The sequence below is a fragment of the Aotus nancymaae genome, unplaced genomic scaffold (assembly GCF_030222135.1).
Source record: "Aotus nancymaae isolate 86718 unplaced genomic scaffold, 86718_ANA_hifiasm-v0.15.2.pri h1tg000003l, whole genome shotgun sequence".
NCBI lineage: Eukaryota > Metazoa > Chordata > Mammalia > Primates > Aotidae > Aotus > Aotus nancymaae.
The window spans coordinates 4,296,507-4,309,227 of NW_026988414.1; the positions used below are offsets into that span (position 1 = coordinate 4,296,507).

The window sequence follows — 12,721 nt, forward strand, 5'->3', positions numbered from 1 at the left end:
GAGAGGGCTGGTGAGAAAGGGGAGGCCCAGCCACACTGAAATGGGATGAAATTACTCTCCTAGAGCCTCTGTGTGCAGGGAGGAATAGGAGGAAGGTTGGGCCATACCATGTGGAATATAGAACACAGGGCTTGCAGGGAGTCAGACCCGGGTTGCAGTCCCAGCTCTGCCACTCACTGGTCACGTGCCCTTGACCATCACTTCTCCATTCTTATCTCATATTCCTATCTATAAAGGCTTTCATTCAAGCAGCCCTCCCTACCCCAAGGGAGCCCTGAGTCCTGAACCGGAGAGGGGCCTGGTCCCCATAGCCCGATGCCACCCCTCCTCATCCTACCCATCTAGGCCAAGGTGGGCATCCAAGCAGAGGGCTTTACAGCATGGAAATCACTGCACAGGGAATGGGATGTTCTCAGTGAATTTTAATCACACTCGGTTGTCTCTGGGGCTAAGACCAGGCCCTGGATGCTGGGAAGAGCCACAGCAGCTAAAGGTTCCTGAGATCCTCCTAAGTGTTAAGCATTGTACGTGCCCAATCTCATTAGTGCCCACTTCCTCATGGGAGGTGGATCCTGCCCATACACCCACTTTATAGATGAGGATGCAGGCTTAGAGGGGGGAAGCTGCTTACTAGATAGTGCTAGGATCAAGACCCAAACCCAGGTCTGTAGACTCTGAACTCTGTGCCTCAAGTTTCTGTGGCTTCCCTGGCTGTTTGCAAAGAGATCCACTGTCCTTTGCCACCTGCACTTGGACAGGCCCTTGAGGCCCCATCTCCCTGGCCTAGGTTGGGTACTCCCAGCCAAGGAGTTGATGAATGGATACCCTGTGGACAGCAGCCACTTGGCCTGTGGTTTGGAACCAGTACACATATTGATGCCAGGATCCATGGACCATATGTGCCTGAGGCATCCTGAGCATAGTTGGGAGCAGAGAGGAGAGGTCAGGATGGTGGTCCCACTCACTCCCTAAGGCTCCCCACCCTTCCTGCTAGCCCCTCTCCCCAGACAGTTCTCCAGGCTGGAGGAAGTCTCTGCTTATCAAGCTGAAGGCACTAATGAGGGGCCGTGTCTGCCCAGAGAATGGTTGTAGTTGACTAACTTGCAAAAGGCACCTCGTGGGGTAGTTGAATTCTGGCCTGTACCCCCTTTCCCACCCTCTACTCCTCAGGAAAAGAGAGGGACAGAGGAGCCTGAAAAGTGTTGGCTCAGCTGGGTGCCTCCAAGCCTCATCCTCAGGCTTTTCTAAGCTTTGTGGAGGGGAAGGCTGGGTAGGAATGGAGGAGAGCAGGGTCATGGGGAGGATACTGACTAGAAACCGGGCGAGTGGCCAGGTCTGGTGGCTCATGCCTGTAATCCCAGTACTTTGGGAGGCTGAGGCGGGCAGATCACCTGAGGTTGGGATCTGCCTGACCAACATGAAGAAACCCCGTCTCTACTAAAAATACAAAATTAGCCAGGTGTGGTGGCGCATGCCTGTAATTCTAGCTACTCAGGAGGCTGAGGCATGAGAATCGCTTGAACCTGGGAGGCAGAGGTTGCGGTGAGCTGAGATCGCACCATTGCACTCCAGCCTGGGCACCAAGAGAAAAACTCTGTCTCAAAAAAAGAAAAAGAAAGCCAGGTGTGCTCACCACCAGCGTTCCTAGCTCTGCTCCTGACTTGCTGTGTCCCCTCTGTCCTCTGGGCTTCCGGGTTTTTTGTACCTGTCAGTCAGGAGGTTGGATTTGATGATCTCCAATCTTCTCTACCTCTGAAGTTCAAGGTGCAGAGGTGAGGGTTCCAGAGGCAGGCCGAGGCCCCTGACCTCGGAGCTCCCTGCCCATGACAGTGTCTGTTCCACAGTATGTCGCTGCCCCGTCCTCGGGACTCCATCCGCAGCTGTGCCCTCAGCATGGACCAGATCCCAGACCTGCACTCGCCCATGTCGCCCATCTCCGAGAGCCCTAGCTCCCCCGCCTACAGCACTGGTATGGCCAGCAGAGGGGGTGGAGCAGGTGGAACGAATCTGTCATTGATGACTTCTGTCACCTGTGTGTGGTTATGTGTGTTTCTGCCTCTTTACTGAGAGCAAGAATTGACACTAAAAACCTGTTAGGAGAACTGTTGGTATCAACATACAAGATGTATCCACGGCTTGTTCATTTAACAAAAATTTATGTATTTATTTGTTTTTCTAGTAGCTTACCAGAACCAGGTGGAATATTATTTATTTATTTTTAAGATGGAGTGTCGCTCTTGTCCCCCAGGCTGGTGTGCAGTGGCGCAATTTCGGCTCACTCAACCTCCGCCTCCCGGGTTCAAGTGATTCTCCTGCCTCAGCCTCTTGAGTAGCTGGGATTACAGGCACCTACCACCAGGCCTGGCTAATTTTTAGTAGAGATGGTGTTTCACCACGTTGGCCAGAGTGGTCTCAAACTCCTGACCTCAGGTGATCCACCCGCCTCGGCCTCCCACAGTGCTGGGATTACAAGCGGGTGACACCATGCCCAGCTAACTTTTGTATATTAGTAGAGATGGGGTTTCACCATGTTGGCCAGGCTGGTCTTGAACTCCTGACCTCAGGTGATCTGCCCACTTCTGCCTCCCAAAGTGCTGGGATTACGGGCATAAGCCACCACACCTGGCCTCCTTTTTTCTTAATAGACTTTATTTTTTAGAGCAATTTTAAGTTCACAGCAAAAGTTAAGTGGGAAGTACAGAACACTGTGCTTTCTTATAAATACGAAGAAAGTTTCTATGTTAGAAACATTCCAATAGGTCATTTCTGGAAAAAAACACAAAAAGAATGTTTTCAATAGTCCATATTGTCCACGTGGCAGGCCAAGTGTCTTGAGAGGGGGCTGTCCCAGGAGGAACTTTCGCCTAGGGAGGCATTCCACTGAAGTGTTGCCATCCATATTGGTTGTCACAAATCCTTCCCTAAGCACAGAGCTACCAACTTTGTCATAACTACAAACTTGATTTCAAAGCAATATCCCTGAGTATAAAATGCAAGATTCCTTGCCAGAAATGACTTATCGGACAATTTCTAAGCAATGTGGTACAGTAAAGCAGCCCAGATGTCAAGACTTAAATCCTGGCTCTACCACTTGCTGGCTGGGTGACCTTGGGCAGGTCAGTGCACCTCTCTGAGCCTCAGTTTTCTCATCTGTGGAATGAGGATTATAAAAGTACTTACCCCCAGGACACTGAAAGGGTTAAATAGACTGAGATACAACGTGGACAGTGAGAGCTCAGTAAATACTGCCTCTGAGGTTTGATGATGATTTTACCTCCCTTATATCTCCAGCATGTTGCCAGCTCCTGGCACACAATGTATAGCAACAAATCATTATTGCTAATTCAGGCCGGGTGCGGTGGCACACATCTGTAATCCCAGCTACTCAGGAGGCTGAGGCAGAAAAATCGCTTGAACCTGGGAGGCAGAGGTTGCGGTGAGCTGAGATAGTACCACTGCACTCCAGCCTGGGCAACAGAGTGAGACTCTGGCTAAAAAAGAAAAAAAAAAAAAATAGCCTGGTGTGGTGGTACGTCACTGTAATCCCAGCTACTCAGGGAGACTGAGGCTCAAGAATTGCTTGAATCCAGGAGGTGGAGGTTGCAGTGAGCCTAGTTGGCACCATTGCATTCCAGCCTGGGTAACAAGAGCGAAACTCTGTCTCAAAAAAAAAAAAAAAAAGAAAGAAAGAAAAAATCATTATTGCTAATTGGTTGAGAAACAATCGCATGTGGCACAAGAAATTGCAGCAGGTGCTCAGCTTCCCTGGATCACTGGACACTCCTCCAAGCAGTGGGTCCCCAAGGCTGCAGCAGCCTCAGGGTGGGGCCATGCAAACTCCTGGGTCCTGGTGATTTCAGAGCATCACCTAGGCTGGTCAGCTTGCCAGAGTCTGCCAGCCCTGGTCTCTGCTCATGCTGGGAGGTGGGGACATCACCTCTGTATTCCCTACAAGGAGTGAGAGAGCCTGGTCTTTGGGAAGGGATGCAGGAATCTCACTTTGGTGGGGAGCTGCTGTAACTGGGTCTCTCTCTCTACCTTTCTGCAGTAACCCGAGTCCACGCTGCCCCTGTAGCCCCTTCTGCCACAACACTGCCTGCCTCCCCTGTTGCCCGCCGTTCCAGTGAGCCTCAGCTATGTTCCGGAAGTGCCCCAAAGACCCATGGGGAGTCAGACAAGGGTCCCCACACCAGCCCCTCCCACACCCTCTGCAAGGCCTCCCCATCACCATCACTCAGCAGCTACAGTGACCCGGACTCTGGCCACTACTGCCAGCTCCAGCCTCCCGTGCGTGGCAGCCGAGAGTGGGCAGCGGCTGAGGCCTCCAGCCGGCAGGCCAGAAGCTATGGGGAGAAGCTAAAGGAACTGTCAGAAAATGGGGCCCCTGAGGGGGACTGGGGCAAGACTTTCACAGTCCCCATCGTGGAAGTCACCTCTTCCTTCAACCCGGCCACCTTCCAGTCACTACTGATCCCCAGGGATAACCGGCCGCTGGAGGTAGGCCTTCTGCGGAAGGTCAAGGAGCTGCTGTCGGAGGTGGATGCCCGGACGCTGGCCCGGCATGTCACCAAGGTGGACTGCTTGGTAGGTGCTGGCTGTGCACTGGGGTTGGGGGAGCGCCTCTGTTCTCTGGGGCAGGGCAGTGAGAAGCTGGCTCCCAGTTTCCCCCAAGTACAGCAAGTGGGCCGGATTCTAGCTCCATGGCTGTCCTTTGCCTGCTCTGTCTCTGAGCTGGTCATTTAGCCTCAGTGGGCCTCTAGTTTCTCCTTTTAAAAAGCACATAAGGCCGAGGGTTGTGGCTTATACCTGAATCCCAGCACTTTGGGAGGCTGAGGAGGGTGGATCACTTGAGGTCAGTGGATCACCTGAGGTCAGTAGTTCAAGACCAGCCTGGCTAACATGGTGAAACCCTGTCTCTACTAAAAATACAAAAATTAGCTAGGCATCATGGCAGGTGCCTATAATCCCAGCTACTCAGGAGGCTGAGGCAGAAGAATTGCTTGAATTGGAAGGTAGAGTTTGCAGTAAGCTGAGATCACACCACTGCACTCCAGCCTGGGCAACAGAGGGAGACTCTTAAAAAAAAAAAAAAAAAAAAAAAAAACGCATATAAGAGATCCTTGCTTCCTCCAGATGCCAGTTTGGCAGTAGAAGAGGGCAGATAGTTGTCTCTGGCTCCCTGAGGCACTTGGGGACACTTCTCTAGAAAAGGCCCAACTCTCCGCCCCCACCCCCTTAGTGGACAGATAAGCAGAAGTCATGACCTCCTCGGCCCATAAATTGTCAATGCCCAGGCCTTAGCTTTGTTGAGTCTTTGAACATCTAAAGACCCTAGTTCTCTCTATGCCTCAGTTTCTCCTTTTGCAGTTTGGGAGAAACTGATTACTGGGTTACACTGGTCTCAGAGCACAGGAAGCAAGAAAAGAGACAAGGCAGAAAGTTCGCTCCATGAAGAGTCCTGGGTGGCAGGGAGGACGCAGGTTCTAGGCCCAGTGTGTGACTTTGGGCAAGCCCATTCCCTCCCTGGGCTTCAGGGTTTCCCTCTGCAATGAACAAGTATCCTGCCCTTGACCTTAACTGAATATGTATGTATGTATGTATGTATGCATGTATTTTTTTAGATGGAGTCTTACTCTGTCACTGAGGCTGGAGTGCAGTGGCAGGATCTCAGCTCACTGCAACCTCCACCTCCTGGGTTCAAGTGATTCTCCTGCCTCAGCCTCCCAAATAGCTGGGACTACAGGCACATGCCACTGTACCCAGCTACTTTTTGGATTTTTAGTAGAGATGGGGTTTCGCCATGTTGGCTAGTCTGGTCTTGGACTCCTGACCTCAGGTGATCCTCCCACCTCGGCCTCCCAAAGTGCTGGCAATTCAGGTGTGAGCCACCACGTTCGGCCAACCTTAACTGAATATTTAATATGCCAGGCACCTCTGGACATTTTTCCATTAATCCTCATTTCACAGATGGGGAAACTGAGGCTCGCTGAGAAAGGCAGAGTCACTTGTTCCGTATCAGAGGGTTAGCGGTGGAGCTGGGATTCAAACCCCACCTCCCAACCAGGCTACCCTCTTAGATGAAAGCTCTCTGACTCCCAGATGGCTGGGGCCAGCCCTGACAGGATATTAATCAGCCCTCTCGGCGTCTTTGCAGGTTGCTAGGATACTGGGCGTTACCAAGGAGATGCAGACCCTAATGGGAGTCCGCTGGGGCATGGAGCTGCTCACCCTCCCCCATGGCCGGCAGCTACGCCTAGACCTGCTGGAAAGGTGAGGCAGCGCCGGCAACCGGGGACTCGCGGGGAACCCCCGGCTACCGCACTCCTCGCTGGCCGGAGCGGGTTGGCCAATCATAGCCTCTCAGCCCATCTCCTAGGTGCTCTGGCCACGCCTCCCAGCCCATTGACCAATCGCAACCCCTGATGACTCCCTCTGAGCAAACTGATTTCCCAAAGACTGAGTCCTGTATTTCCGCATTCGCCTTCCTTTCGCATCCCTTGACCAGTCATCCACTGGACTATCAGCCTGGCCCCGCCCATCAGCTCGGACTTCTTGTTCATTCTTAAAACTGCTCTGCGCGATGCATTTCGCTGCTCACCCACAGCTCTGGCCCCGCCCCTGACTTATGCTGGCCAATCAGAAGCCCAAGGACTTGCTTTCCGTGCTCTGGCCGCGCCCCCTTATTCCATTGACCCCTTACAACCTCTCACGTTGGCTCCGCCCTCCGCCCCTCCCGGCCCAACCACAGGCAGGGGCGGCCTCCTGTCAGCACCCCTCACTCCAGTCCCCAAGCCCGCCGCCTCTGACCCCGCTGCTCCGACAGGTTCCACACCATGTCCATCATGCTGGCCGTGGACATCCTGGGCTGCACCGGCTCCGCGGAGGAGCGGGCAGCGCTGCTGCACAAGACCATCCAGCTGGCGGCCGAGCTGCGGGGGACTATGGGCAACATGTTCAGCTTCGCGGCGGTCATGGGTGCCCTGGACATGGCCCAGGTACTGAGGGCCGTGCAGAGCCGGCATCGATAGACTGGAAGAGCCCTGGAGTGCGTTCCTTTTGGGATGGCTGTGTATGGAATAGGAGGAGCTTTGGATTTTCTAGGCAGCATTGGTGAGAGTACCGGGGAGAACTGAGTTCTGCAAGTGCCGACCCACAGCAGGTTCTTTCCCGTCTCTGGGCCTCAGTTTCCTCGCTTGTAAAATAAAATGAATGAGGAGCATTATATGAGTTTAAAGAATAAGAATAAGGCCAGGCGCGGTGGTTCACGCCTGTAATCCTAGCACTTAGGGAGGCCAAGGTGGGCAAATCACCTGAGGTCGGGAGTTCGAGACCAGCCTGGCCAACATGGTAAAAGGTGGGCAAATCACCTGAGGTCAGGAGTTCGAGACCAGCCTGGCTAACATGGTAAAAGGTGGGCAAATCACCTGAGGTCAGGAGTTGGAGACCAGCCTGGCCAACATGGTAAAACCTCGTCTCTACTAAAAATACAAAAATTAGCCAGGCATGGTGGTGGGCACTTGTAATCCCAGCTACTCAGGAGGCTGAGGCAGGAGAATCGCTTGAACCCAGGAGGCAGAGGTGGCAGTGAGCCGAGATCGCGCCACTGCACTCCAGCCTGGGTGACAGAGGGAGACTCCATTTCAAAGATAAATAAATAAATAAATAAATAAATAATAAATAAGAACAACAAGGTCTCAGAGGCAATGCCCTAGGTTCAACTTCCAGTTCTGCCACTTTTTTGGAATAACTGTGGGCAAGTCATTCCCCTCTCTGAGCCTTAGTTCCCTCATCTGTAAAATGGGTTGTTATGAGGGCTTCATGGGAGACATGAAAAGTTGTCATCACTGTCCCTGGTATGTGAAGGAGGGCCATAATGATAATAATTATCCCACATCTAGTTATCCACTCAGCAGGGTGGCCCCTGCAGGCTCTCTGCCTGGCTGCTCTCTCACAGTTTGGCCTCCCCAGATTTCTCGGCTGGAGCAGACATGGGTGACCCTGCGGCAGCGGCACACGGAGGGTGCCATCCTGTACGAGAAGAAGCTTAAGCCGTTTCTCAAGAGCCTCAACGAGGGCAAAGGTACTTCCTTGCTGTGTGACTTTGGACAGGTCGCAGCCCTCCTTGGGTTGGCAAAGACTCCCAGCATGGACAGTGACGAGAGCCTGGCTGAGCTCTGTGCAGGTTGCTTGCCCTGAGCTCACTGTCCCTGCTGGCAGCTGTGTCAGCACTGTCCATGTGCAGGCTCAGCCCTTGGGGCTGGGCCAGGGCGGCAGTGGTTTCAGTTGGGGGAATCAGAAAGGAAGGATTTGTCCCAGGAGTAAGGAGCCCCTGGGGTTCTCTCTGGGACCTCAGCCAGACCCTTCCCTCCTGCACCTGGGCTTCCGGGACCGCAGTGGGTTGTGGGGGCTCCAGGGTCTCTAAGCACCTGCTGCCTTTCTCCCTGCAGAAGGCCCACCTCTGAGCAACACCACGTTTCCTCATGTGCTGCCCCTCATCACCCTGCTGGAGTGTGACTCGGCCCCACCTGAGGGCCCTGAGCCCTGGGGCAGCACGGAACACGGTGTGGAGGTGGTGCTGGCCCACTTGGAGGCTGCTCGCACGGTGGCACACCACGGAGGCCTGTACCACACCAATGCTGAGGTCAAGCTGCAGGGTGAGTGGCCAGTGGCATCTTGGAGGGCCTGCAGGCCGGGGCCTCTCTCCCCCTGTCCCACTGCTTCCCTTTCCACCCCTCTGTCCTGCTCTGTCTCCCTAACACCTTCCTCTCATTCCTCTCATGTCCTTTTTTTTTTTGAGTCTCGCACTGTTGCCCAGGCTGGAGTGCAATGGTGCAATCTCAGCTCACTACAACTCTGCTTCCCAGGTTCAAGCAATTCTCCAGCCCCAGCCTCCCAAGTAGCTGGGATTATAGGCATGTATCACCATGCCTGGCTAATTTTTTGTATTTTTAGTAGAGACGGGTTTTCACCATGTTGGCCAGGCTGGTCTTGAACTCCTGACCTCAGGGGATCCGCCCATCTTGGCCTTTCAAAGTGCTGGCATTATAGGTGTGAGCCACCACGACTGGTGGTGTGGCTTTTTTTTTTTTTTTTTTGAGATGGAATTTCGCTCTTGTTGCCCAGGCTGGAGTGCAATGGCAAGATCTTGGCTCACTGCAACCTCTGCCTCCCAGGTGCAAGTGATTCTCCTGCCTCGGCCTCCCAAGTAGCTGGGATTACAGGCATGCGCCACCACACCTGGCTAATTTTGTATTTTTAGTAGAGCCAGGGTTTCACCATGTTGGTCAGGCTGGTCTTGAACCCCTGACTTCAGGTGATCCGCCTGCCTCGGCCTCCCAAAGTGCTAGGATTAAGGTGTGAGCAACCGTGCCCAGGCTCATGTCTTTTCTTCACTCCTTCACTCATTAGTTGAACAAGTAACTATTAGTGGCAGGCACCAGGTGGGGGTTGGGCAAACAGATGATTCAAAGAGCACTTAGCCATTGTCTTAGCTTCGCTGGGCCTCAGTGTTCTCACCTGTGCGGTGGGCAGCCTGTGGCCTTACTTTACAAGGTTGTTTGCAAGGCTCCCAGGCTGGGGCTCTGGGGTGAGAAAGACCCACCTGGTCTTTAAGGCGTACAGTCTAATTGAAATCTTAGACTCCATCTGGCGAAAGGAGAAGAAAGTGGCGTAGACAATCTCTCTTACTGCTTCTGGCATTATGTAAATCATGATAATTTACTGAAGACAAATTGGAAATACAAGCTGAGCAAAAATAAGGTTAAAAAAATTACCCATGGCCAAGCACGGTGGCTCACACCTGTAATCTCAGCACCTTGGGAGGCCAAGGTGGGTGGATTAGTAAGTCTGCGTGTGCTGTAAACAGATGTACAGAAGCGGTGTTCTTTCTTTCATATAATGACACCTGAGGTCAGGAGTTCGGGACCAGCCTGGCCAACATGGTGAAACCCTGTCTCTACTAAAAATACATATATATATATATATAAAATAGCTGGATATGGTGGCATGTACCTGTAATCTCAGCAACTTGGGAGACTGAGACAGAAGAATCACTTGAATCCAGGAGGTGGAGGTTGCAGTGAGCTGAGATCACGCCACTGTGCTCCAGACTGGGTGGCAGAACAAGACTCCGTTTAAAAAAAAAATTGCCCATGATTACTCAGGAGCAAATGCTTTGAACATCCTGGTAAATGTCTTCCCCACCTTTTTCTTCTTCAGAAAAGAATAATAATTATCTTAAAAATAGCTGAGGCACAGTGCTCACGCCTGTAATCCCAGCACTTTGGGAGGCTGAGGCGGATGGATCACCTGAGGTTGAGAGTTTGAGACCAGCCTGGCCAACATGATGAAACCCCGTCTCTACTAAAAATACACAATTAGCCGGGCGTGGTGTCGCATGCCTGTAGTCCCAGCTACTCGGGGGGCTAAGACAAGAGGATCGCTTGAACCCTGGAGGTGGAGGTTGTAGTGAGCCCAGATTGCACCATTGCACTCCAACCTGGGCAACATGAGAGAAACTTTGTCTCAAAAAAACAGACAAACAAAAATAAACAAAAAACAAGACAAAGATGCTAAACTACAGGGTCATGTTGGTCCACAAGTTTTGTTGGATCCTTGGTGGAGTTGGTGGGAGGTTCCTAACAGGGGAGCCCTGAAGAATGCTGGGACTCTGGACAGGAATCCCAGCCTCTGCCCTGATCCTATGCCCCAACATTGCAGGGTTCCAGGCCCGGCCAGAGCTCCTGGAGGTGTTCAGCACGGAGTTCCAGATGCGCCTCCTCTGGGGCAGTCAGGGTGCCAGCAGCAGCCAGGCCCGGCGCTATGAGAAGTTCGACAAGGTCCTCACTGCCCTGTCCCACAAGCTGGAGCCTGCCGTCCGCTCCAGCGAGCTGTGACCCCAGGGACCTTTCCCCTCTGCAGCTGCGGACAGCGTCAGGGGCAGAGGGGCACAGACCTTTCCCCAGAGCACCCCAAGGACACTGTGATCAACCCGAGAATGTTCTGGGTTCAACTCCAGCATCTCCCTTGCACCCCCAGGGTCCTGCATGGACTCTGGGTTCCATCCCACCTGCTACACACTCACCAGGTCTCCGTTGAGGAAGAACAGGAACGCCGGTTCCCCCACCAGCTTCTGCTGCTCCCCTTCCTGCTGGGGTTCCCCGTTTTCGAGCCATGGGAGGCTGATCACGCCTCCTCACTCTCCGTCAGTCCCTCACTCACGCCAAGGCCTCCATCTCGCTGTAAATAAGTCTGCGTGTGCTGTAAATAGATGTACAGAAGCCGTGTTCTTTCTTTCATATAATAAACTTTTATGACTCTTTATTTTGTCTCTCGGGCTCCTGGGGTGGAAGGAAGCACCTTTTCTCAGGTGAAAGGTAGAAAACTTCATTCAACAAATGTTGTGAGTGAGTGATGAGTATCTGGAGCCAGTGGCGTGTAGGTAAAGAAAGGCAGATTTATCAGAGACAGTATGAAAGGGCATTGCAAGGTAGCAATGGGCAGATCAGCAGAAGAGGAGCTGACTGCAAAGAGACAAAGGCTTGCTGTGAGTTTTTATAGATGGCGCTTCTGCTGTGTGCTGAAGGGGGCTTTCTGCAGTACTGGTAATGCCAAGGTTGCAGTGGGCTAACCTACAGGTGTCTGGTGAGAAGTTGGGCACAGGAGCGCTGTGTGTCCTGAACCATCAAGAAGGCAGACTTCGAGCTTATCTGCTTTTCCTTTTTCCTTTCCCCTGGTCCTGTCAGCCTGACTGATTCCCCCTAATTAGGATTCTACAACAAATACTTCTTTACAGCTGGGACATTCCAGATTGTGCCAGGAGCCGGGGTTACAGCAAATATGAAAACCCAGTCCTTGCTCTCTGGGAGCTCACAGACCAGCGGGAGAGAGAAACAGCTAATTCCAAACTAGTGCTCCTACCCCATGCCCTGCCCCGAGATGCCATGGTAACAGTTCCCACAAATGCATGACCAGAAATCTGAGGGTTTGGGGTGGACAGGCTTTTTGAAATCTATGATCCCAACTCCCTCTAGTAGTCTGAAACTGGAAGGAGAAGGGACTTTTCCCAGGTCATAGCAGCAGAGTGGGAAAGGCTCAACCTGGCTTCCAGGACCCAGACTTCGCTCCTTTTTTCTCCTTAATAGTGGGAACTACTCATTTTTTTTTTTTTCCTGAGACGGCTTCACTCTTGTTGCCCAGGCTATAGTGCAGTAGTGTGATCTCGGCTCACTGCACCCTCCACCTCCCAGGTTCAAGGGATTCTCCTGCCTCAGCCTCCTGAGTAGCCAGGATTACCAGTGCTTGCCACCACACCTGGCTAATTTTTGTATTTTTAGTAGAGACAGGGTTTCGCCATGTTGACCAGGCTGGTCTTGAACTCTTGACCTCAGGTGATCCGCCTGACTCAGCCTCCCAAAGTGCTGGGATTATAACCTGACTGGAACTATTTATTTATTTTCAGGCTTTGACATTTGGCCCTAGAAGTCCTGGAGAGAGAGAGACAGAGAGAGAGAGAGAGAGAGAGAGAGAGAGAGAGAGAGAGAGAGAGGTGTGTGTGTGTGTGTGTGTGTGTGTGTAACCATGTGTTGAGGTTGGTAGGGACAGGGAGGGAGTCTTTGTGGTGGGCCATGAAGACTGTTGCCTTGGTTCCCTTACTCTAGTGGCTGGGGAAGGTGGGCAACGTGGATCAAAACGAATCCAGGCCAAGCTGGAGGCCTGGGGA

At 52.6% G+C, this 12,721-nt stretch overlaps 1 protein-coding gene across 3 annotated transcripts in view; it reads left to right on the forward strand.

The window, feature by feature from the left end:
* SH2D3C (SH2 domain containing 3C) overlaps positions 1–11,322 on the forward strand; it is a 40,891-nt gene extending 29,569 nt beyond the window's left edge. For all 3 annotated transcript variants that reach the window (XM_012458094.3, XM_012458095.2, XM_064377777.1), the window contains 7 exons: positions 1,845–1,969; positions 4,049–4,584; positions 6,155–6,270; positions 6,824–6,995; positions 7,969–8,080; positions 8,448–8,654; positions 10,720–11,322. In XM_012458094.3, coding sequence (XP_012313517.2) covers positions 1,845–1,969; positions 4,049–4,584; positions 6,155–6,270; positions 6,824–6,995; positions 7,969–8,080; positions 8,448–8,654; positions 10,720–10,895 — 1,444 coding nt within the window. In that variant the 3' untranslated portion in view covers positions 10,896–11,322. The remainder of the gene's footprint in view (positions 1–1,844; positions 1,970–4,048; positions 4,585–6,154; positions 6,271–6,823; positions 6,996–7,968; positions 8,081–8,447; positions 8,655–10,719) is intronic.
* Positions 11,323–12,721: the final 1,399 nt, after the last annotated feature.